The sequence below is a fragment of the Bos grunniens genome, chromosome 5, assembly GCF_055505025.1.
Source record: "Bos grunniens cultivar Pamir isolate PY7600 chromosome 5, Bosgru_T2T1.0, whole genome shotgun sequence".
NCBI lineage: Eukaryota > Metazoa > Chordata > Mammalia > Artiodactyla > Bovidae > Bos > Bos grunniens.
In genome coordinates, this window is record NC_141169.1 from 58,874,751 (window position 1) to 58,899,478 (window position 24,728).

A 24,728-nucleotide genomic window follows, 5' to 3' on the forward strand; every position below is an offset into this window, starting at 1 on the left:
AAATATAATAAAATATTATCTTATTTTCTGTCCATTTTTTTCTTCTTGTTCATCTTTTTGATATTATAAGATATTATAAGAACGAAGTACAAAGATTATACTCAAAAAGGAAAAAAAAAAAAAACATATGTTGTGAGAAACTTCATTTTGGATAAATGTTTGTGTTCTCAGAGATTTCAAAAGATAAAAAATCAATGGCAATACTAACACCACAAACATTAATAGCAAGGCCAAGGAGCAAATTATGAATAACTGTGCTATTAAGTGATCTCTACTTCTTTTTGAGTAGGGGGTGAGTCTGTTACATGAATTAACTTCTTCAATTATCTCAGAAATCTTTTGAATCTGGATTTATTTGTATCTCCATTTATATATGAGAAAATTTCAACAAATTAAATTTCTTACATTTACAATTTTATTACTTTATGGATCCTTAAACAATATAGCTTTGTGTTGCCTGTTTTCAACCTTTATAAAAATGGAATTACATTGTATGTATTCCTTCGTGTCTCACTTCTTTTGTTCAGTTTTATGCATATAGTTAATTTGTGTTGCTGCTGATAGCTGTGACTCATTCATTTGCATTATAATATTCCATTGTATCGGAGAAGGCAATGGCACCCCACTCCAGTACTCTTGCCTGGAAAATCCCATGGATGGGGGATCCTGGTGGGCTACAGTGCATGGGGTTGCAAAGAGTTGGACATGACTGAGCGACTTCACTTTCACTTTTCACTTTCCTGCATTGGAGAAGGAAATGGCAACCCACTCCAGTGTTCTTGCCTGGAGAATCCCAGGGACGGGAGAGCCTGGTGGGCTGCCATCTATGGGGTTGCACAGAGTCGGACACGACTGACGCGACTTACCAGCAGCAGCATTCCATTGTATGAATCTGCCACCATTTATTCATTTAGTTATCAGGGATTTATTTTTCATTTTGGAAACACTATGAAATGCACAGTTCTACTGACACATGTATTCCACAAGTGGAATTGCTCGGTTATTGGGTATGTATTATTTCAACTTTAATAGTAATGCTGAATTGATTTCAAAGTGGTTAAATTGTTTACAATATCCAATTGCTCTCTGCTCCATAGCTTCCTTACTTGGACTTCAGATTGTCCATGTTTACCTATCTGATTATATGATGTAGAACTCATGTGATCTTAATTTGCTTTTCCCATGATTGTTAGTGTAGGTGAAGAATTTTCTATAACAATATTAGCCATTTATATTTCTCTTTTTTGAAGTCCTTTTTCCAATCTCTTGCTCACTTTTTTTTAATTGGGCTATCAGTCTTTTCTCTATTGATATGTTGGAATTCTTTATATATTCTGAAGATAAATACTTTTTGGATTATATGAGTTGCAGATATCTTACTATTTTTCACTCTGTTACTGATTTTCATTTGTGAACAGATTCTTAATTTTAATGCAGTCAAATTTATCAATTTTTTGTTGTACCTAAGTTAAGAAAAAATTTCCCTAACCCACTACCATGAAAATATTCTATATAATCTTCTTTAATTTTTTGACTTTCAGGTTTATGTCTATAATTCATTTGGAATTGATTTCTTCTGTAATTGATATCCAATTTCACTTTTTCCCATATAGACATCAAATATTCCCAGAGTTGTTTGCTGTTAAGACTGTCCTTTTCCATTTTAGTGATAACTTTATCATAAATTAAGGGTTCACATATATATGAGTCAATTTCTAAGTTCAATTATCTTCCATTGGTCTATTTGTCTATTCCTACAACAATAATATGCTGTTTTAAATAACTAGGGCTTCCCTGATAGCTCAGCTGGTAAGGAATCTGCCCCAAATGCCAGAGACCTGGGTTCAGTCCCTGGGTTGGGAAGATCCCCTGGAGAAAGGAAAGGCTACCCACTCCAGTATTCTGGCCTAGAGAGTTCCATGGACTGGATTGCAAAGAGTTGGACATGACTGAGCAACTTTCACTTTTTCACTTTAGAATAATTAGTGATCTCTGATAATTTCATTTTGTTATCCTTCTTTTAGAGTGTGTCATTATTTTTTATCCTTTGTAACTCAGCAGAAATTTTGCCTATCAAGTATTACAAAAAAAAATCTATGAAATCCTTACTGAGATTGCATTATACCTATAGTAAACTTGTGAAAATTGGTATCTTTAAGATGTTTTGTTTTCTAGCCCATAAGTACGGTACAGCCATTTATTTGAATCTTTAAAATGTCTGCAAATAGAATGTTATCTTTTTCTCCAATAAATCTTGCATATATTCATTCACCACTATTTGATTTGTAAATGATGTCTTATTTTAGTTTCATCTTCTACTGGTTTGTTTTTGGCATATAGATAATACAATTGATTTTTGTATGTTGATGTTATACACAGTAACTTTAAATTGAAACTAAAGTATGGAATATAATACTAATTTATTGTTGATTTTTAAATATTTATTTCTATTAATTTTATTCTTAAATGTACACCGAGGTATTCTAGATCAGAGGCAGATTTCATATTTACCTCTCAGGTCAGTTCAGTTCAGTTCAGTTCTGTCACTCATTCGTGTCCGACTCTTTGCGATCCCATGAACCACAGCACGCCAAGCCTCCCTGTTCATCACCAACTCCCAGAGTTTACTCAAACTCATGCCCATTGAGTCCATGATGCCATCCAACCATCTCATCCTCTGTTGTCCCCTTCTCTTCCTGCCTTCAATCTTTCCTAGCATCAACGTCTTTTCAAATGAGTCAGCTCTTCGCATTAGGTGGCCAAAGTATTGGAGTTTCAGCTTCAATATCAGTCCTTCCAATGAATATTCAGGACTGATTTCCTTTAGGATGGACTGGTTGGATCTCCTTGCAGTCCAAGGGACTCTCAAGAGTCATCTCCAATACCACAGTTCAAAAGCATCAATTTTTCAGCACTCAGCTTTCTTTATAGTCCAACTCTCGCATCCATACATGACTATTGGAAAAATCATAGCCTTGACCAGACAGATCTTTGTTGACAAAGTAATGTCTCTGCTTTTGAATATGCTGTCTAAGTTGGTCATAACTTTCCTTTCAAGGAGTAAGCGTCTTTTAATTTCATGGCTGCAATCAGCATCTCCAGTGATTTTGGAGCCCAGAAAAATAAAGTCAGCCACTGTTTCCACTGTTTCTCCATCTATTTGCCATGAAGTGATGGGACCAGATGCCATGATATTAGTTTTCTGAATGTTGAGCTTTAAGCCAACTTTTTCACTCTCCTCTTTCACTTTCATCAAGAGGCTCTTTAGTTCTTCTTCACTTTCTTCCGTAAGGGTGGTGTCATCTGCATATCTGAGGTTATTGATATTTCTCCCAGGAATCTTGGTTCCAGTTTGTGCTTCATCCAGCCCAGTGTTTCTCATGATGTGTTATGCCTATAAATTAAATAAGCAGGGTGACATCATACAGCCTTGATGTACTCCTTTTCCGATTTGGAACCAGTCTGTTGTTCCATGTCCAGTTCTAACTGTTGCTTCCTGACCTGCTTATTTACCTCTCAGTAAATAAATATGGGGCTTTCCTAGTGTTTCAGACAGTAGAGAATCCCCCTGCAATGCAGAAGACTCCAGTTTGATCCCTGGGTTGGGGAGATGCCCTGGAGAAGGGCAACCCACTCCAGTATTCTTGCCTGGGAAATCTCATGGACAGAGGAGACTGGCAGGCTACAGTCCCTGGGGTCGCAAAGAGTTGGGACATGCCTGAATGACTAACATTTTCAACATTTGATGAGTAGCTATGTAATCCTCTGATCTTAAGAAAGTGCATCTGATTCTACCTTTATTAGTAAACCTTTATTAGCCCACAGGACAGAGGAACCTGGTGGGCTACAGTCCTTGGGGTCTCAAAGAGTTAGACGTGACTGAGCGACTAACACAAATAAATAATAAGCATATTAGATCTCCTCACCCTAAGTCTAATCACTGCGGTGACATGATGACAGCCAAGTCAGATATCCTGTGTGAGCAATTCTAAACCCACAGGCAATGCATGCATGCTAAGTCGCTTCAGTCGTGTGTGACTCTGTGCGACCCCATGGACTGTAGCCTGCCAGGCTCCTCTGTCCATGGGATTTTCCAGGCAAGAATACTGGAGTGGGTTGCCATGCCCTCCTGCTGGGGAATCTTCCCAACCCAGGGATCAAACTTGCTTCTCCTATATCTCTGGCATTGGTAGGTGGGTTCTTTACCACTAGCGCCACCTGGGAAACCCATAGGCAATAGATGAAGAGAAATAATTGTCTGCTTACAAAGGAAAAGGAGGCAGTTGTCCGCTCCCTTCCAGAAAGGGTCTTCTCTTTAGCCATTTGATAGGTAAATAAAATGTCTCCAGTAGTCAGATAGATCCATGCAGGTCTTAGCTTTTACAATTTAGAGATGGCAGCCAAGTTCCTGAGTTTCCTTTTTCCTTGATGTGTAAAATAATTAGGGAAACAATCCTAGTCTTCCTGGAACCTTGGTGTTTAACCTAAAGACAGTATTTGGCTGTAACCATTTGACTTGCTAGGGGAGATAGAATTTTTATTATCTTTTTGGATCAGAGCAATTAACTAGCCAAATTAGGTAGACCTAATTCTTAAGGCAGGAGAAGAGTTGGGAATTGGCATTCCCAACTGCTAATTAGCATTCCCAAGTGCCAACCAAAAAAATTAACATTTACAGGAACCATAAGAAATCCAGGGAAAATTCATACTCCCACATTTACCTGAATACTCTTCTAGACTCATATATCTGCCTTTCATTCTCTAATGTTTCTTGATGAATGGAACTTTCCTTACTGTAAAATATTTCAGTTTACCATACTTTAAAAAAGTTATTTTTTTAGGCTTTTAAAACAATGGTTAATGCTTTCTGTTTTTAGTTTAAAAAAATATCCTTAGCCACATGGAACTCTGTTCAATATTCTGTAATAACCTAAATGGGAAAAGAATTAGAAAAGATTAGAAAAAAATAGTTACATGTGTATGTATAACTGGTGGCGAGGGAAATGGCAACCCGCTCCATTAGAGTCGGACATGACTAAGCAGCTAAAACAACAACCACAGCATATGTATAACTGAATCACTTTTCTGTACACCTGAAACTAGCAGAAGATTGTTAATCAACTATACTCCCATATAAAAAAAATTCTTTACCCTTAGATCATGGAAATATTCTTCTAGTTTTCATCTAGAAGATTTATTATTTTTCTTTTCACATTTTTAAGATTAGAGTCTGATCATCTATTAAGAAAAAAGCCTTAAGGTGTTGTAGTTAATTACCATAATATGTTGTCTTAGAGATACAGTCATCAATATCAAAGTGGCAAACAAGCACATACTTGACAGAAAGTGTATCCTAGAAGGAAATAAATCTGTGCATATGACTTCACAAATAATTTTCCCTTTTGAAGACAGCTTTATTGAGGTATAATTGATATTCACATATTTAACATATGTGCAAAGTACATATTTTCACAGAAATTCACATTATTTAATGTATACAATGAGGTCAGACATATTCATACACCAGTGAAACCACTGTCACTGCTGCTCCTGGGAGATCTGGGACTTGCTTAGGACATATCAGTCAGTAAAAGAGGAGTAGCTGAGCACCAATATAATAGTACATTGATATTGCTTACATTTCTTGGTTCTGTAAGTAACAGACATATGGTTATAAATATTTACAGAGAATTTCCCCCATGTATTCCTGGAGATAGGTTGAGCTAAAAGGATTATCAATACATGTATTAATGGTAGGTACTAAGTGTAACAGAATGAGGTTGTGGTGTATAAAACCATGGCTAACATACCATTAGAGAAAAATAAATGAATACCAAGGAATACTTTTACAATTTTTTCTTTTGTACTCAGTAATCATTTTAGTCATTTGAAATAGGATGCAACCCTTTTGATCATGTCTTTGAAAGCTTGTACCACTTGTTTGTTTCTCAGAGTATAAATGAAAGGATTCATTACTGGGGCAACAGAGGTGGTAAGAACTGACACCACTTTATTAATAGCTACCCCTTCTTTTGCATGTGGTTTAATATAGATGAAGATGCAGGTTCCATAAGTGATGGAAACCACAATTAAATGGGAAGAACATGTAGAAAAAGCCCTTTTCCTTTGCTGCACAGAAGGGAATCTGAGAATGGTCCTGATGATGTATGTATAGGACATGATTACACACACCAAGGTGAACAGGAGTGTCAATACAGCCAGTACAAAGACAAATCGCTCTAGGAACTCTGTGTCTGAGCAAGTAATCTTCAGGATGGGAGCAGCATCACAGCCAAAGTGATCTATGACATTAGAGTCACAAAACTCAAGCTCAAAGCCCATGCCAAATGGTGGGAGGACGATGATTAGAGCAATCATGTAACAGCCAATGAGGAACTTAATGCAGACCGTGTTGTTCATGATGGTCGTGTAATGCAGGGGTTTGCAGATGGCCATGTAGCGGTCATAGGACATGGCCGTCAGAATAAAAAACTCAGTCACAGCCAGGATAACAACAAAAAATAATTGAGTGGCACATGCATTGTAGGTAACAGTGTTGTCCCCAGATGCCATTGTGTAGAGGAATCTGGGAATGCAGACGGTTGTGAATGACACTTCCAAGATGGAGAAATTCCGGAGGAAAAAATACGTGGGTGTTTTGAGGTGAGGATCTACCAGAGTGAGAGTGATGATGATCAGGTTCCCAGCAACACTCAAAAGGTAGGTTAGAAGCAAAAAGATGAACAGCAGAATCTTTAGATTCGGGTCATCGGTTAGTCCCACTAGGATGAACTTTGTTATTGCTGTGTAATTTTTCATCCCTGATTCCTGACAGTGGTTGTGTCTGTGTGTTAAAAAAAAAGAGAGAAATTAGATCAGAGAACTAGACTGTTACATGAGTTAGCAGAGGGATGACATGAAATTCCTAGCTAATGTTAACTTAGTTACATAAGCCAAGGTTTTATTTTATTTACCTGTGAATCAAGAATGCTATTTTATTTACCTGTTAATAAAGAATGCTATTGGAGCAGGGGTTAATTAATCATTATTGCTACTGGATTCTCACTGCTGAGCATTGTACTGGATACTAGTCAGAAGGCTCTACTAAAGATTCTTATTACTATATCAATGTAGTATTAATTCAATAGTAAAGGAATTATTTGGTTAACAACCTAATGGAAAGGAAGCTAGGCTTTATTATCAGTGTTAATGAACAGAAAAACACTGTCATAAAAATACACATGGTTTGTAATTTCCTGACAATAAAACCTCAAGCTGTGCTGTCATCTTGGTTCTATGTGGGATACAGGGGTGACTACAGTTAAGGTTGTGAAATTAAATTTTTTCTTCTCTCTGCCTCTCCTTCCTTGCTTGTGATGATAATCCACATTCTCCTCTAAAGTGCCTCACATCTCTCTGCTCTCTTCCCTTTTAAACCACACAGATGTATGCTCATAAGTCTATTCAAAAGATAGAATCAGAGCAATTTTCAAAACCTTACATAAGATCCATTTCTCTGTTTACAATCACTCACTGGAGTTCCAGAACCCTTGGAATAAAAGTCAGACTCCTTACTCTGGTTTATAAGATACTTCATGATCTCATTTGTGTGAAATGCTCCTAATTTTTGTCTAGCTTAGCTGTTTGGGTCTTCTGTTCCTTGAAGATGCCAAATTATTTTTCATTTCTGACCTTTTGCCATTTTCTCTCTTCTAGAAATGCTCTGTTTGCATTCTTGTGTGACTGGATCTTATTTTTCAGGTGCCAGCCTAAACATAATCCCCTCAAAGTTGCATCTCTCAGGATCCTATATGTATTTTTTCTGCCTCCAATGTCGTGAGCACTCTTTCTGTTTATTTCTTTTATTATCCATTTACTTTTTACTCTACTTGATAACAAGTTCCGTGAGAACACAGATGGATTTATTTTGTAAACCACTGTAAACCCAGGGCTAGATTTTTTTTCCTGGCACGTAGCAGATATGCAATACAAGTTTACTGAGTGAATGAGGCCGGGCATTTTGTCCTCGATGATTGATTGACTAGTTTCATTTAAAGTGTAACTGAAAAGTTACATCATTCATTTATCTTTTAGCTTTAGTCTTAACTTAAGGATCTCAGTGTATTGAGGCAATTCTAGAAATCATAAAGATAAATGATATATTTTAGTCATCATCTCCCATGATTACACTAAACTACATTATCTGTACCTAAGATCTAATAAGAATTAATCTTTTAAAGCTACTTGGGTTTAACGGTGGTGTCTTGAAGGAAGGATTGTTGAGGGAAGGAGGTGGCTTGGTGGCAAGGTTTTCACTTTGTTCATCTCTTTGCCTCATTTTCTCAGAAGGAACTTGGCCGAGGAGAATTGTCACCCAGTCCTAGGTCTCCTCTGAGAGAGCCCATCTGGGTTAATTATAAGATGTAGGGATGGGACTTCCCTGGTGGTCCAGCAGGAGGATATGGGACTTCCCTGGTGGCCAAGACATTGGGATATGGGGATATGGGTTCGAACCCTGGTTCAGGAACTAAGATCCCACACGCTGCAGGGCAACTGAGCCCATGCACCACAACTACTGAGCCTGTACTCTAGAGCCCGCAAGGCACAATTGCTGAAGCCCATAGACTCTAAAGCCCATGCTCCACAACCAAGAGAAGCCACTACAATGAGAAACCCACACACCAAAACTAGAGAATAACCTCTGCTCAGTGCAACTAGAGAAAGCCCACCCACAGCAGTGAAGACCCAAAGAAACTTTAAAAAAAAAAAAAAAAAGAGGTAGGGGTTAAGACTGGAAGTTCTGGAATAAAATAGATACCAGGGCTTGATGCTTGGGTTCACACATGGTCATGAAACTTTGGAAAGTTCAGTAATGGGCTCTGTTTCCTGGTCTGTGTCATGCAAATAATAATTGTATGTTTTTCAAGGGTTAGTATAAAGATTAAATACATGAATTCTTCCAGGCTCTTAGCATCCTGCCTGGCATAGAACAGATATCAAATACATTCTATTCACTCTATTTCTTCTTCCAGGACCTACTGCCTCTCCCTGTGTTCACATACCGTCTCATACTTTTCCCCACCTTATCCCTAGATTTATCTCTCACCTCTTACTGTATTCTGTATACATATTTTAAGTTTGCTATTATCTTTGAGATTAAATACAAAATTATAAGGTCCTCTTAAGTTCCGTTAATGTAATATTCACTGATAAGTCTGTTTACATGGAAGTAATTCAACTATATACAATGTAACATGTGACTTATTCTCTCTGAATCTCAAACATTCATGATCTATACTGTTAATACTTTCTAATGTGATTTCTTGCCCAAGTCTCTTAATTCAAACATTGTTCCTTGGGATATTCACTTCCTCTCAGTAACTGCAGCTTTCATATTCTCTCCTTGTCCTAGGGTCCTCTTGTTTCATTTCATTGTACTTGAGAACTCCCCAGAAATTCCTCCAACTCATTTATAAGAAATCTCTTTATGGCCTCTACATGTTGCCTTATCTCTTTCTCTTTGAACTATTGCAAAGGAACAAGAGAGAGAGAGAGAAAACAACAACAACAACAAAACAAAACCTTAGTCAAATGGATGCCAGGTTACAGTAAATGAAATGGTCAAGGACTTAAGAGAGCTACATAAATTGAGATACAAATCACCTTAATAATTATTTTAGCCTAATTGTAAAGATAGAAATCAGAGGGTTAGTAGTCACCAGGCTCACTAGGAGCAAAATCTAAGGAAGAATCTCAGTTTTCTAAATCTTATTTCTATGCTTTTTTTGCACTGTGCTAAATTTATGAGAGAATTTCAGTTTTTTTTTTTTTTTTTTGGTTTCCCTGATTTCCACTCACCCCTTAGGAAGTTTGCCACTTCTAATGTGTGTGTGTTTTAATCTTCCAAGGGTACTCAGTCCATTCTAGCCGATTCCTCAGTCTCTATATTACCTCAGGGAACACTTACCATCAGTGCTGTAGGAGGAAATAAATTCACCTAGGGTTTTATAAACTGGTAACCATATTTATGTTACTCACTTCAGGCATATTTATGTTTTTAATTGAAGAATAAACTTCTCATGAGGAAATTGCTGGGATAAGAATTGGCTTTTAATGGAGATACCAGTGTAGAGAATTCCCTTTTCATTGTATTCAATTTAATTCACAAACTTCTTCAAGGAAGGTAATATTTATAAGGCAGGTACTAAATGTCAATAATTATGTTAAACATTTAGAGTACATCATTTAATTTTCAAAGCAGCTCTCCGAGGCTGCTTGTAATTTAATCGTCATTTTACAATTGAGGAAATCATGGTCCAGAAATATTTAGAATTGTGCCCAAGGTCAATGACTTAGGATGCGGTAAAGCAGGAATATTAACTGTCTGTCTATATGACCCAGCTCATAACCACTATAAAACACTGCCTTCTCAACTGTTTATTTGACTGATTTATTTCTCCTCTTTATCTTTTGAGAAACAGAAAACGGCCAACATCTTCTCTGTGATGCTGTCAAGTAACTTTCAGGGAATGAAATAAATCAATGCCCAGGGTGTATTTATTTCTGAGTTATGGGTTATAGTAGAATGACAGTTGGTCTTCAACAGTAATAATTCATTACATTTGTAGGGTTTCCTGGTGGCTTGTACAGTAAAAGAATCTGCTTGCCATGCAGGAGATGCTGGTTCGATTCCTGGGTCAGGAAGATCCCTGGGTCAAGAAGATACCCTGGAAAAGGAAATGGCAACCCACTCCAGTATTCTTGCCTTGGAAATCCCATGGACAGAGGAGCCTGGTGGGCTACACAGTCCATGGGATTGCTAAGAGTCAGATGGAGTGAGCAACTAATGTGCACATTTGTAGCAAACAGAATGTTTCCCATTTGCAGTCACTGTCTCTAGGGCCTCTGGTTTCTCTCATCACTGGGGTGGAACAAGATCTTCCCAGGAGAGCTCAATTAGTTTAGAACATGAATGTTTTCTCTTGGATGTTTCCACCCATTTCCCATAATGATATTCAGGCGAGTTTCCCCTGAGACTAGGGAAATGTGGCTTTTCCCTTCCCACTGGGGGTGCAGTGTCCATTTCCAATATGTGCTCAGATCTCACTTCAGAGTCCACTGTCTTGCATTGCTGGACAGCGGTCTGATTTGGGTGTGTAATAAATGGTTGGCCAGTTAACTGCTTCTTTCTCAGGTACTGTGGAACCACTCAGGGAGTGACCACACCCGACCAGATGTGAAAGTTGAGTAGCATTCCTGTTATCTTTTCTTGTCTTTTGATCTAGATTCCTAGTGCTCACATGTGGTGTCCACCAAGCTCTCGTCAACCTGGGATAATCCTTGTGAACTCACAATATTCTAACTTCGCTCCTTGCAAATATCTGTTATTACTTTAGTCTCACCTGAAACATATTGGGTAAACTCATGCAGAATAACATACAAAAGTTCATTGATGTATTGTGGCATCTTATTTATAGCCACTGTGCAGATGATGATTGCAGCCATGATGTTAAAAGACGCTTGCTTACTACTTGGAAGTAAAGTTATGACCAATCTAGATAGCATATTAAAAAGCAGAGATATTACTTTTCCAACAAATGTCCATCTAGTCAAGGCTATGGTTTTTCCAGTGCTCATGTATGGATGTGAGAGCTGGACTGTGAAGAAAGCTGAGCGCCGAAGAATTGATGCTTTTGAACTGTGGTGCTGAAGAAGACTCTTGAGAGTCTCTTGGACTGCATGGAGATCCAACCAGTCCATCCTAAAGGAGACCAGTCCTGGGTGTTCATTGGAAGGACTGATGCTGAGGCTGAAACTCCAATACTTTGGCCACCTCATGCGAAGAGTTGACTCATTGGAAAAAGACTCTGATGCTGGTAGGGATTGGGGGCAGGAGGAGAAGGGGAAGACAGAGGATGAGATGGCTGGATGGCATCACTGACTAGATGCACATGAGTTTGGGTGAACTCCGGGAGCTGGTGATGGACAGGGAGGCCTGGCATGCTGTGATTCATGGGGTCACAAAGAGTCGGACATGACTGAGTGACTGAACTGGACTGAACTGAACTGAACTGAACTGGAGGAGGAAATTGCAACCTACTCCAGAATTTTTTCCTGGAGAATTCCATGGACAGAGGAGCTTGGCAGGCTGTACAGTCCAGGGGGTCACAAAGAGTCAGACACGACTGAGTGACTAACACACACTTATTAATAGCATAATGTTTTACCCTGTCAAGTATATTTTGTGGTACTTCTCATTAAATACAGGGAATTATCTCTAATGGTAGATATTCAAGCTTTTGAGCAAAATAGATACATTAGGGAGACATTTTTGCTGGATTAAGAGAAAAGGAAGTCTTAGGGTTTCACACATGGGAGACTATATTCTTCCCCTAACAATTTACTGTCCTAGCCTTCAAAATTTTCCAGAGGTCACCTTTATAAAGTCTTATCAGAATTCAAATGTCACTTGTCAGAGAATAGAATAACATTGGATATAACTATTGATTTCTATTGTGAAACACTGTTCTTAATTCTTCTGGACCTGGGTTTTGAAACACCTAGGTCAAAGCTTTCTGTCTTGTAACTTTGAACCAAGTAAATCATACTCACCTTTCAGATAGCTGCTCATGGCTTCTGTGCAATTTAACCACAAAGATCCTTAGGGTGACTCAGAGCTGAGAAGACTTTGTTAGCTGATGGTGTGTCCTACAATATGTTTCACGCACTCACACACTTGCACTCACTGGCAAGTGTGTGAGTGAGCAGAGATCTCTTAGGGTCCCATTGCCCACAGTTTCCCAGGGATTTTTTTCTCAGATGTCCTTTTATCTTCTATAGTCTTATAAGGATACAAAATGAAAGATATTTTCTGACTTAATTCTAGGAAGAATGCTCATATGTTCTGTATAGTTAAAAGAATTAAAGACTCTTGTCGTTGGTGAGAAGCTCTTTTTGGTTTGGGCAAACTGATATCTTGACCTCTGCACAGAAAGAGAGCACTCTCTGCAAATTACATATTAACAAGAATGGTATAAGTTATATCTGGTCCCCAACAGGTTAGCAGGGATCATCTGAAACAATACAATGCCTTGGGATCATAGGTTCAAAAGTCACTAATTAACCTATAGTGTAATTAACTTTGGGTGGAAAAAATACTGTTCTCAATTGGGACTGTGTCCTTGGAGAAAGGAAGATGCAACAATAGAATTAGAAATAGGTCAGGTGCAAAACAGTAAGTGTTTGTTGTTGATGAATCATAAGTGTGGTTTCTTTTCACCATTTTTTTCATTGTTTAAGGAATTCTGCTGAGTTCAGGGAAGAAGCTTTCAGGAATGCAAAGTTGCTGCTCTTGGTGAAACCACACCGTCTATTGTGGGAGAATTAGCTGTTCCTTTGATTTTGGGCACCCATTCATCTCATGTGTGTTTTGCCCAATTACACGACTTGTTATTATAAGTACTTAGGAGATTGCACACTCATAATTCTAAAGTAAAACAATATACCTCACTATCAGATGGTTTTATTTTTTTGTAAGTAACATGGGTAGGAAAGAGCAAAACTAACGATTTCAGGTCTACTTGGACACTCCACAATTCACTTCCATTCATAACTCACTAAGAATTATCAAGAATGAATTTTGAATTTTATCAATTTTAAAAATATCTAGTAAATTAGACCCAGTGGACATGAATTTGAACAAGCTCTGGGAGATGGTGGACAGGGGAGCCTGTCATCCTGCCATCCATGGGGTCAAAAAGACTTGGACACGACTTAGCAACTGAACAACCACCAAATTCAGTCAGTTCAGTCTCTCAGTTGTGTCTGACTCTTTGGGACCCCATGGACTGCAGCACACCAGGCTTCCCTATCCATCACCAACTCCCAGAGCATGCTCAAACTCATGTCCATTGAGTTGGTGATGCCATCGAACCATCTCATCCTCTGTCATCCCCTTCTCCTCCTGCCTTCAATCTTGCCCAGCATCAGGGTCTTTTCCAGTGAGTCAGTTCTTTGCATCAGGTGGCCAAAATATTGGAGCTTCAGCATCAGCCTCAGTCCTTCCAATGAATATTCAGGATTGATTTCCTTTAGGGTTGACTGGTTGGATCTCCTTGCAGTCCAAGGGACTCTCAAGAATCTTCTCCAACATCATAGTTCAAAAGCCTCAATTCTTTGGTGCTCAGCCTTCTTTATGGTCCAACTCTCATATCCATACATGACAACTGGAAAAACCAAAACTATTGATTAATTTCCTTAAACTTTATAGTACCATTTAGGCTTTTTATTTTTTCAGGTCATTTTAAAAAGAGGTAGTTCATTTTACTAAGATTTACATTTACTGATATAATATTTTTATGGCATTTTTATGTTTGCTATCTAAGTTGTAGCTATCAAAGTCTTTCCATTTTTAATATTATCTATATCCTCCTTATTATTTGTTTATCAGTTTTACCAGAACATGAAAACCTTATTAGTTCTATTTTTTGGGAGAGCACTTTATTAATTTCCCTCATGCTGTATCTTTGTTTTTCACTTCATTAATTTCTGATCCTGTCTTTATATCTTATCGTTATATTTTAATATATTTACTTAGAGTTTTAAAAAATTCCATTAAAGTTGAAAGTTTAACTTTGGTCATCTTTTCCAAATATGTGCATTTAAGTTTAAAAATACACCTCAAATCTGGCTGCTGATACAGGATCTCCAGTGACATTTAAATTTCAAATAAACAGAAATATTTCTTTAAAAAATGTCTGAAATTAACACTTTCAGAGAATGATACATGCCTAAAAGTGTCATATTGGTATTCAGTTTTATGATAGATACATTCAATATAAGCTTATATTTTAAATTGTATGAATTATGAATGAACTTGCATGAATGATGAATATGAATTAAATACAGATGTGAATAAAATGTAAATATAAGATTTTAATATTAATGAAATATAAATGTATTTTATATAGTATATGTAAGTTCATTTTTGATAGAATATATTGTATAAGTTGTATTTGTATATATACTTTTATATATTTCCATGATGAATACTCATATTCATTATATGAGTTTTTAAAGCTTTGTAACAGCAGAATGTATAAAAAGATATTCAGTTAAAGCTCATTTTCATCACCTTATCCTTATATGCTTGGTTACCTATCCATATATTTTCACTATTTTTCCATTGTTTTAATGAATTTTTAGGCATATGTAAAATTAGATGATAAGTTTTCATCTTTTTCTAAACAGAAAGGATGTATGCACTATTTTGCATCTTTCTTACTTTAAATATATAGCATAATGGAAAATTTTCTATGTCAATACACAAAAAGCTAACTTAATTTTTTAAATAGATGTAAGGTATTCTACAGAATGGAACTTCTGTTGAATTGATCAGTCTTCTATTGAAAAACATTGCACTTAATGCCTTTTGCTATTACAAGCAATGCTGAAAAGAATGACTTTAAATGAATATTACTTCACAGATTTATTCACATACCACAAATTGGGAGAAAATATTTGATTTTCAAATATCAAATATTTAATAAAGGACTTGGATCAAAATATACAAAGAGTTCTTGCAGCTCAGTAAGAAGACAAGCAACCTGGAACTTGCTTATCAGTCCAGTGGCTAAAACTTCACGTTTCTCATGCAGGGGGCATGGGTTCAATATCTGGTGAGGGAACTAAGAACCATGAATGCCATGTAGTGCAATCAAAAATTAAAAAAAATAAAAGACAAGCAACCCAATTAAAAATGGGCTAATTATTTGAATAGAAATTTCACCAAAGAAGACATACAAACATATGATAAACACAGGAAAAGATGCTCAATATCATTCATCATTAGGGAAATACCAATTAAACCCATAATCAGGTGCCATCACATACTCATGAGAATAGCCATAATAAAAAAAGAGTCACAATTCAAGTGTTGGTGAATATGTCATGAAACTGGACCCTTTACACATTGCTGGTGGGACTAACATGTTACAGATTTAGAAAACAGCTCTATAGGTACCATACAACTCAACAACTCCATTTTAGGTACAGAGAATGAAAACATATGTCTCACAATGACATGGAAACAACCCAAATGTTCAACTGGTGAAGGAAAAAATGAATGTAATATATCCATGTGATGGAATACTATTTGCTATAAAATGGAGTAAGCTTCTAATAACTGCTACAACATGAATGAACCTCAAAAACTTTATGCCCAATAAAAGAAATTAGACACAAATACATATATGTTTCCATTTGTATGAAATGTCCAGAAAAAGCAAATTTATAGAGAAGGAAAAGAGATCAGTGTTCGTACTGGAGGTGAGGGGATGAAAGTGGTGACTGACTGCTGATGGTCATCAGAAAAATATTTGGGGTGATGGAAATGTTCTAGAATGGATTATAGTGGCGATTGGACAGCTCTATTAACTTACTTGAGTGTATTCAATGGTACAATGAAAACTTGTGAATTTTATAATAGTTAAATTACATCTCAATAAAATTATAGGAAGTTGTTTTACACTTTGATCTTTTAAGCTCACTAATCTTAGTTCTTTGAAATAGATGCAACCCTTTTGATCATATCTTTGAGAGCTTGTACCACTTGCTTGTTCCTCAGAGTATAAATGAAAGGATTCATTACGGGGGCAATTGAAGTTGTTAGCACTGACACCACCTTCTTTATAGCAACCGCTTCTTTTGCATGTGGTTTGATGTAGATGAAAATGCAGCTTCCACAAGTGATAGAAACCACAATTATATGGGAAGAACATGTAGAAAAAGACTTTTTATTTTGCTGGGCAGAAGGGAATCTGAGAATGGTCCTGATGATGTATGTATAGGACATGATTACACGCACCAAGGTGAAAATGAGTCTCAACACAGTCAGGACCAAGAAGAATCACTCTAGGAACTCTGTGTCTGAGCAAGTAATCTTCAGGATGTGAGCAGCATCACAGCCAAAGTGATATTAGAGTCACAAAACTCAAGCTCAAAGCCCATGCCAAATGGTGGGATGATGATGATTAGAGCAATCATGTAACAGCCAATGAGGAACTTGATGCAGACCATATTGTTCATGATGGTCGTGTAATGCAGGGATTTGCAGATGGCCACATAGCGGTCATAGGACATGGCCGTCAGGAGGAAAAACCCAGGACAATAAGAAAAAATAATTGAGTGGCACAAAGATTATAGGTAACTGCATTGTCCCCAGAGGCAAGGATATAGAGGTATCTGGGAATACAGACAGTGGTAAAAGAGACTTCTAGAATGAAGAAATTCTGAAGAAAGAAATACATAGGTATTTTAAGGCGAGAATCTGTAAAGGTGAGGGTGATGATTGTCAGGTTCCCAATGACACTCAGCAGATAGATGATGAACAAAAAGATAAAAAGCAAAATCTGTAAATTTGGGTCATCTGTCAGTCGCACCAGGATGAATGTTGTTAACACAGTGTGATTTTTCATCACTGATGTCTGACTTCTGCACCTTCTGTTGGTTAAAATAAGGTAGATATTGGATATGAGTAGGGTTTAAATGGCTTAGAAATGCGAGTAGAGTAAGAATGCTAGGCAAGACAATATAATTTTATTTGATAATGTGATTGCATTGGTGACTCATGCTCGTCCAAGATTGATACAATAGTGTGGCCAAAAGCTGGTATTAAACATTCTTATCATTATACTTATAAGTCTGTGATACAAGGACTCCCAGATTACAGCCGTCTAGAGAACGAACCTCTTTCAGATGACATCAGTCATGTAGAAAAGGAAAAAATAAAGGCAAAAGCATTATTTATCATGAATCATATAAAGACACCAGAGAGGCAGCACAACACATTGGCTTGGGGCATGGACTCTGGAGCCTGATTTTCTGGGCTCAAATTATCATTATTTAGCACAAGACTTTAGGCAAACTATTAATCTCTGTGTATCATTTTCTTTATATGGAGGAATTATTCCATGGAGAATAACTGAATTTATTGAATAGTGTTGTTAAAGGAATAAATGAGTCAATATGTTTAAACAACTTAGAAAATTACCTGAAAATAATGAATATCATATATGATTATGTTATTATTATTCTATACAAGACTTCAGAATGAATGTCGATAATCCTTCTGATCATAAATACTGTGTATCTTCTTTCAGTGGAATGTAAACAGAGTTGACTATAATGAAAGGTGGGATGTTCCCAAAGCTTTTTCTATAACTCTCTGTCTTTTCTGAATTCCACAGCCAAACATGCTCATTTAACAATTGCAAAGAAAAAAAGATTGCTTTTCTACTCTCTTTACTTTCAAAACTAGAAAAAATAAAACGAGGCATCTTCTACATATTAACCAGAATGCTCTTTTAAGCTGATACATTGAACTGTGTTATTTCCTGGTTTCAGTTCCTTCCGTGGTTTCCTTCTGAACTTGAAACTAAAGCGAAATTCTCACTTTGGCCTGAAAAATCCCAGGTGACCTGGCTCCCTTATCTCTCTCCAACCTCAGTCTTTCTACTCTTTCTCTCATTCGGTAGGTCTCATTTAGCGTGCCCTTTTTTAGTTCGTCCAGCTTTAGAGAGGAGGTCCTATGCTCTCCTAAACAAACCTGTGAACTTGGGGTTTTCAGAACATCACTGTTTATCTTATGGCACACCTTTGCTATTTGCAGTTATGTATTTTTCTTTTAAGCTTCTTCTCTTTTTTCTCTTACCCCACTGCAAGACACACAAGAACACAGATCATGTTTGTTTTGCTCACTATTAATGGATTGCCTTGCAACACGTCTGGCACTCAGGAAGAGTTAAATAAATATTTTTCAAGTCAATAAGAAGGACTAAGCATTTTATACATGGAAAAGTTGGCTGATTTCCTTTTTATTTTTTAAATTTTTTTAAAATTTTATTTTATTTAACTTTACAATATTGTATTGGTTTTGCCATATATAAAAATGAATCTGCCACAGGTATACATGTGTTCCCCATGCTGAACCCTCCTCCCTCTTCCCTCCCCATACTATCCCTCTGGGTCGTCCCAGTGCACCAGCCCCAAGCATCCAGTATCATGCATCGAACCTGATTTCCTTTTAACTGAAACATCATTCATCTATTTCCATATAGTCTTATTTACCTCCCATAATGTCTTGAAACTTATTGAAGCTATTTTTGGCATCAAGGGTAAAGAGATCACTTTTACCTGAGTCCCTTCAACTGATGTGGGTGCATGCTTGCTCAGTCGCTAAGTCTTGTCTGACTCTTTGTGACCCCATGGATTGTAGCCTGCCAGGTTCCTCTGTCCATGGGATTTGTCAGGCAAGAATACTGGAGTGGGTTGCCATTTCCTCCCCCAAGGGATCTCCTCAACCCAGGGATTGAACCTCTCCCATGGCTCCTGCATTGGCAGGCGGATTCTTTACCATTGAGCCACCTGGAAAGCCCCTCTTCTCAACTGACACTAGGTGTCTTTGCCTTGGCCCAAGAGTAAACCAGACAAAAATTTTTATATTATTAAGATTAATGTGCAGAAATGATTTGTGGAAATGAGCTACTATAGGACTGAATTCTGTTCAAGCCCTTGAGTCTACCCCTAGTCCCAGTTCTTCTCTTGGAGGTTGGTTGAGACTTCAGGAAAGGTAATTCCTGAATCAGGAGAGTTCAGTTACCTGGGTCATTTTGTAAATGGTGATGGTGAAGGACTGGGGTATTGGAATCAGTCAGATTACGGTAATGATCTGGGTAATGAGCCAAATAATGGATCTGTGCCCTCTGCTTTCTTTATTTCATCATCCAAAAAGTGCAAATATTAATATCATGTGCCTCATTGAATTATGGTGAGAATTAAGTAAGATTAAACCCAAGGTTCTTAGCATAGTTTTAGGGACATTATTAATACTAAATAAAGGCTGAGTATTTTCACTCTTCTTTTTCCCTTAAAAAGGAGTTGTGTGTGCTAAGTGCTTTCTCTCTTTGGTTTTGTTTGTTTTTGGCTGCGCTGTGTCTTCACTGCAGCCTGCAGGCTTCTCTTCTTGCAGAACATGGGCTTTGGAATACACAGGCTCACTAGTTGGTGGCTCTCAGGCCTTTCTAGTTGTGGCATGCAGGCTTAGTTACCCTGTGGCATGTGGGATCTTGGGCTTCTCTGGTGGGTCAGTGGTAAAGAATCCACCTGCCAGTGCAGGAGACCTGGGTTTGATCCCTGAATTGGGAAGATCCCCTGGAGAAGGAAATGGCAACTCACTCCAGTACAGTCTTCTTGCCTGGGAAGCCCAATGGACAGAGGAGCCTGGCGAGTTGCAAAAGAGTCAGACATGACTTAGCAACTAAACAACAATGACATAGGGGCTTTTTGTTCCCTTACCAGGGGTTGAACCTGCATTCCCTGCATTAGAAGGCAAATTCTCAACCACTGGACCACCAGGGAAGTCTCTTACTTTCCCTCTTTGGTTAAGTGAAGTTTGGTACCCTTTCCATTCTTTCCTTCACTGTGATCATAGTTCTATCCTCCTTAATTTATTTCCCAGACTTCCATAAACTTTTCTATCCACTTTTATTTTGAGGACTTCTGGAGTCTCACAAGTAGTGCTTCCTTGGAAAGTCTAATTATTAATAGAGCTCTTCATATATGTAGCACAGAGTATGATCTCTTCTTTCCAAGAGAGAAAGAAGTACTTGTCATTTACTGTTTGCAGTTTGTGGCATAACATGCTGACCATATTTCTTAATCCATTCACCTCTTTTTGAACTCACTCTACACACGCACATAAATTTATCTTCTGGACTTGTCCTGGTACCCTGACCTTTCAAGACTTTCTGCCAAATCAGAATACCTCATTCAGACTGTGCTGCAAACTTAGCTGTCTCTTCCACACTCTCTTATTTATTTCCTTTTATCTCTTTGTTTATTAAAAAAAGCACTCAAACTTAATGAATACCAGTCCCCTTTATATAAAAATGTTATTTATAAATTATGAACAGATTAATACAATTTTAAATGCAGCTGATACTGTCAACCATTTTGTTCAGTCCTCTAATTCTGATATTGAGGACAAATTGTTGGAAATATATGTATAACTGTCTCATAATTGGCAAGAAAATAAATTTGTCTCCTGAATCTTAATTATATATTTTCTTTCCTATAAAAGTGTGAGTAAAAAAGTTTTAGGAATCTGTTTTGTGATATTCAGATTTTCTAACTCTAAACTGTTCTCTAGCTTCCAACAATTACTAGTTCACGTATTTCGGTTTCTTGGTCTCTAAAATTCTCTGGAAAACTTAATAAGTGAATTACGTATTATATGAAAGGTTAACCACTTAGTGAGGGTGTCTTCTTATTTGGAAAGCTTCTTTCTAATAGCTTTCTTGTTGTAAAGTCAGAACATGGTTCAATATTCAATTTTCAAAAGCTACATTAAGTTTTTAAAAAATTCAAAATATTTTGAACTATTGATTCTAGAGATATTTTGTTTTAATTGGAAAGTATATTTCTGATAATAAATTTCAATCATAGAAAAGATGCTCCTGGAAAAGGAAGTCCATTTTTCTTCCTTCAAATTAACTTCCAAATTTTATTAGGCTAACAGCTAACATTTCATAAACTAGGTGCCAGATGTAGTGTTACATACATTACATAGTTTATCTCAACATACCAGACCACCTGACCTGCCTCTTGAGAAACCTATATCCAGGTCAGGAAGCAACAGTTAGAACTGGACATGGAACAACAGACTGGTTCCAAATAGGAAAAGGAGTTCGTCAAGGCTGTATATTGTCACCCTGCTTACTTAACTTATATGCAGAGTACATCATGAGAAATGCTGGGCTGGAGGAAGCACAAGCTGGAATCAAGATTGCCAAGAGAAATATAAAAAACCTCAGATATGCAGATGACATGACCCTTATGGCAGAAAGTGAAGAAGAGTCTCTTGATGAAAGTGAAAGAGGAGAGTGAAAAAGTTGGCTTAAAGCGCAACATTCAGAAAACTAAGACGATGGCATCCGGTCCCATCACTTCATGGAAAATAGATGGGGAAACAGTGAAAACAGTGGCTGACTTTATTTTTCTGGGTTCCAAAATAACTGAAGATGGTGACTGCAGGCATAAATTAAAAGACACTTACTCCTTGGAATAAAAGTTATGACCAACCTAGACAGCATATTAAAAAGCAGAGACATTACTTTGCCAACAAAGGTCTGTCTAGTCAAGGCTATGGTTTTTCCAGTGGTTGTGTATGGATATGAAAGTTGGACTATAAAGAAAGCTGAGCGCTGAAGAATTGATGCTTTTGAACTGTGGTGTTGGAGAAGACTCTCGAGAGTCCCTTGGACTGCAAGGAGATCCAACCAGTCCATCCTAAAGGAGATCAGTCCTGGGTGTTCATTGGTAGGACTGATATTGAAGCTGAAACTCCAATACTTTGGCCACCTCATGAGAAGAGCTGACTCATTGGAAAAGACCCTGATGCTGGGAAAGATTGAGGGCAGGAGGAGAAGGGGACGACAGAGGATAAGATAGTTGGATGACATCACGAACTCAATGGACATGGGTTTGGGTGAACACTGGGAGTTGGTGATGGACAGGGGGGCCTGTGGTGCTGTGGTTCATGGGGTCACAAAGAGTCGGACATGACTGAGTGACTGAACTGAACTGAATGTAGCAACTCTCTGAGGTCTGTAGTATTGTAATTCACACTTTGAAGATGAGGACTAAGTATTGTTGTTTAGTTGCTAAGTTGTATCTGACTCTTTGTGACCCCATGAACTGTAGTCTGCCAGGCTCCTCTGTCCATGGAATTTCCCAGGCAACAATATTGGAATGGGTTACCATTTCTTTCTCCAAGGGATCTTCCCATCCCAGGGATTGAACCTATGTCTCTTGTGTTGGCAGTTGGATTCTTTACTGGTCAGCCTTGAATGAAGCTCCTCATAAGTATTAGGGAACCTAAATTATCCATCTAGATTACCAATCCATCAAAGGTATGGTAAAGTGGGGATATGAAGACAAATAATTTGATTCCAGAGATTCAGTTCTTAAACATTTAAGAATACTGCCACTGAAACTTCCTTCCATTTTACCTGTGTATAGCTTTTCATTATTGGGCAGATGGGAGGACATGGATAACTGACTTCTCCATGTTCTCATTTCCCCTGTTTTTTTGAGTCGAGAATCAATCTTTTATATGATGCCACTTCTGCCTATTTGACCAAAGTAAATGTCAGTTAACTAATTGAATCTGAATTAGGACCAGTAGTAGGCAGACAACTGCTCTTTAAAACCTATGATTAATCACACTCTAGCTATTCAAATGTTTCCCATCTGTATTCTGTCTCCAGGGCTCCTGATTTTTCCCTGTTAGAACAGGATCCTCCCAGTAAACACCAACTAGGTTTTTTTGCAAGAATGGTTTTCACTTGGTTGTTGTAAAATATTTCCCACAAAGAGCCTTGAGGTGGGTTTCCCCTGAGTCTAAGGAAACATGGCTTTGCCCTCCACAGTGAGGGAATGGACTGTGTCCAGTTGCAGAGTTTTCAGATGTACCTGATTTACAGATGGCATTATGGGGATGTGAAATGGCTTTTGTTAGCTGCTAGCTGCCATTCTAGGTAATACAGTCACTCAGGGACTGATCATAGGAGACTTCATGTGCAAGGTCAAATCTTTGACCTCCAACTGTCTTTCCATCTTATCTATCTGATTCTATCTCTTATTTTTGATTCTGGCTTCAGGTAGCCTCATATGATACCTTGCCCTGGACTATTCTTTGGTCCCTGAAAACTTCCTTATTTTTCCCTGTCAGTAGCTACTTTTTTGATATCTCAATTTCATCTGGGAAATAAATTAATAAACTCCTGTGCAGTAGCATAGAAATGTCCTAACTTAATGTATTCATTGACCAATAGCCTAATGTGTTTATATACATGGGGACAAATGTGTTATAAAATATAAAGCTCATTAAAGAAGATTATATTCTCAGCTTGGAGATTTAGATTGTGTAGTGGAGAACAATGAGGGAAACATTATCAGATTGAGAGGAAAGGGCTTTCTTGGAACTTTTCCTATTGACTGTATCCTCTATAAATCATCAGTCTCTGTTCTTAACCCTTCTGTCTTTCATGAACATTATTCAAAGATCTTGTGCAAAATCATGTCACATGTCATAGGACAAAGCAATATCTCAGAACTATCTGCTGATTCTTCTTCTGGAATATTGTCAACATTATTTAGTACCTAAATTTGAGTCTATTAGTTTCGAGTGGTGAATATCTGTCAAAATCAACGAACTTACAGGACAAATTTTATTATACTTTACAGTTGTAAATTTAATTATTCAAAAACAAATATGTCAACAAAGGAGAGCAATGATACAGGATGAAGGAAACAGGATGTTGTGAAAGAAGTTGAAGGAAACTTCATTTAAAATGGAGGCAGAAGGCCAGAAGGAAGAACCTTCACACACTACAACTTGACATCAATCACAGACCCTGACAGGAAGAATTTTCCTTGCCCAGCAACAAGCCCAGCCAATGGAAACTACTGCACTATACTTATTTACTTATTATTTATTTATTTATTGAACTCCTTTCCTTACCAAGAACAGACTTGTAGTTGCTGAAGGGCAGTGGGTAAGGGAGGGTAGGAATGGGAATTTGGGATTAGCAGAGGCAAACTATTATATATAGGGTAGATAAACAATGGACCTATGGATAAATGGATAAACAAATGGACCAACTCTACAG

The 24,728-nt window shown here is 37.5% G+C and overlaps 1 protein-coding gene and 1 pseudogene across 1 annotated transcript; both read right to left on the reverse strand.

Annotated features, from left to right (window-relative positions):
- Positions 1-5,883: 5,883 nt before the first annotated feature.
- Positions 5,884-6,897, reverse strand: LOC147372110 (olfactory receptor 6C2-like). Its single transcript, XM_086403960.1, has one exon. It carries the CDS (start codon positions 6,817-6,819, stop codon positions 5,884-5,886), a length of 936 nt encoding a protein of 311 aa, XP_086260086.1. The 5' UTR covers positions 6,820-6,897.
- A 9,655-nt stretch (positions 6,898-16,552) lies between these two features.
- Positions 16,553-17,477, reverse strand: LOC147372111 (olfactory receptor 6C2-like; annotated as a pseudogene).
- Positions 17,478-24,728: the final 7,251 nt, after the last annotated feature.

Bases quoted from the DNA above. Each gene is read 5' to 3' on its own strand.
- LOC147372110 (XM_086403960.1), bottom strand. From the start codon at position 6,819: ATGAAAAATTACACAGCAATAACAAAGTTCATCCTAGTGGGACTAACC.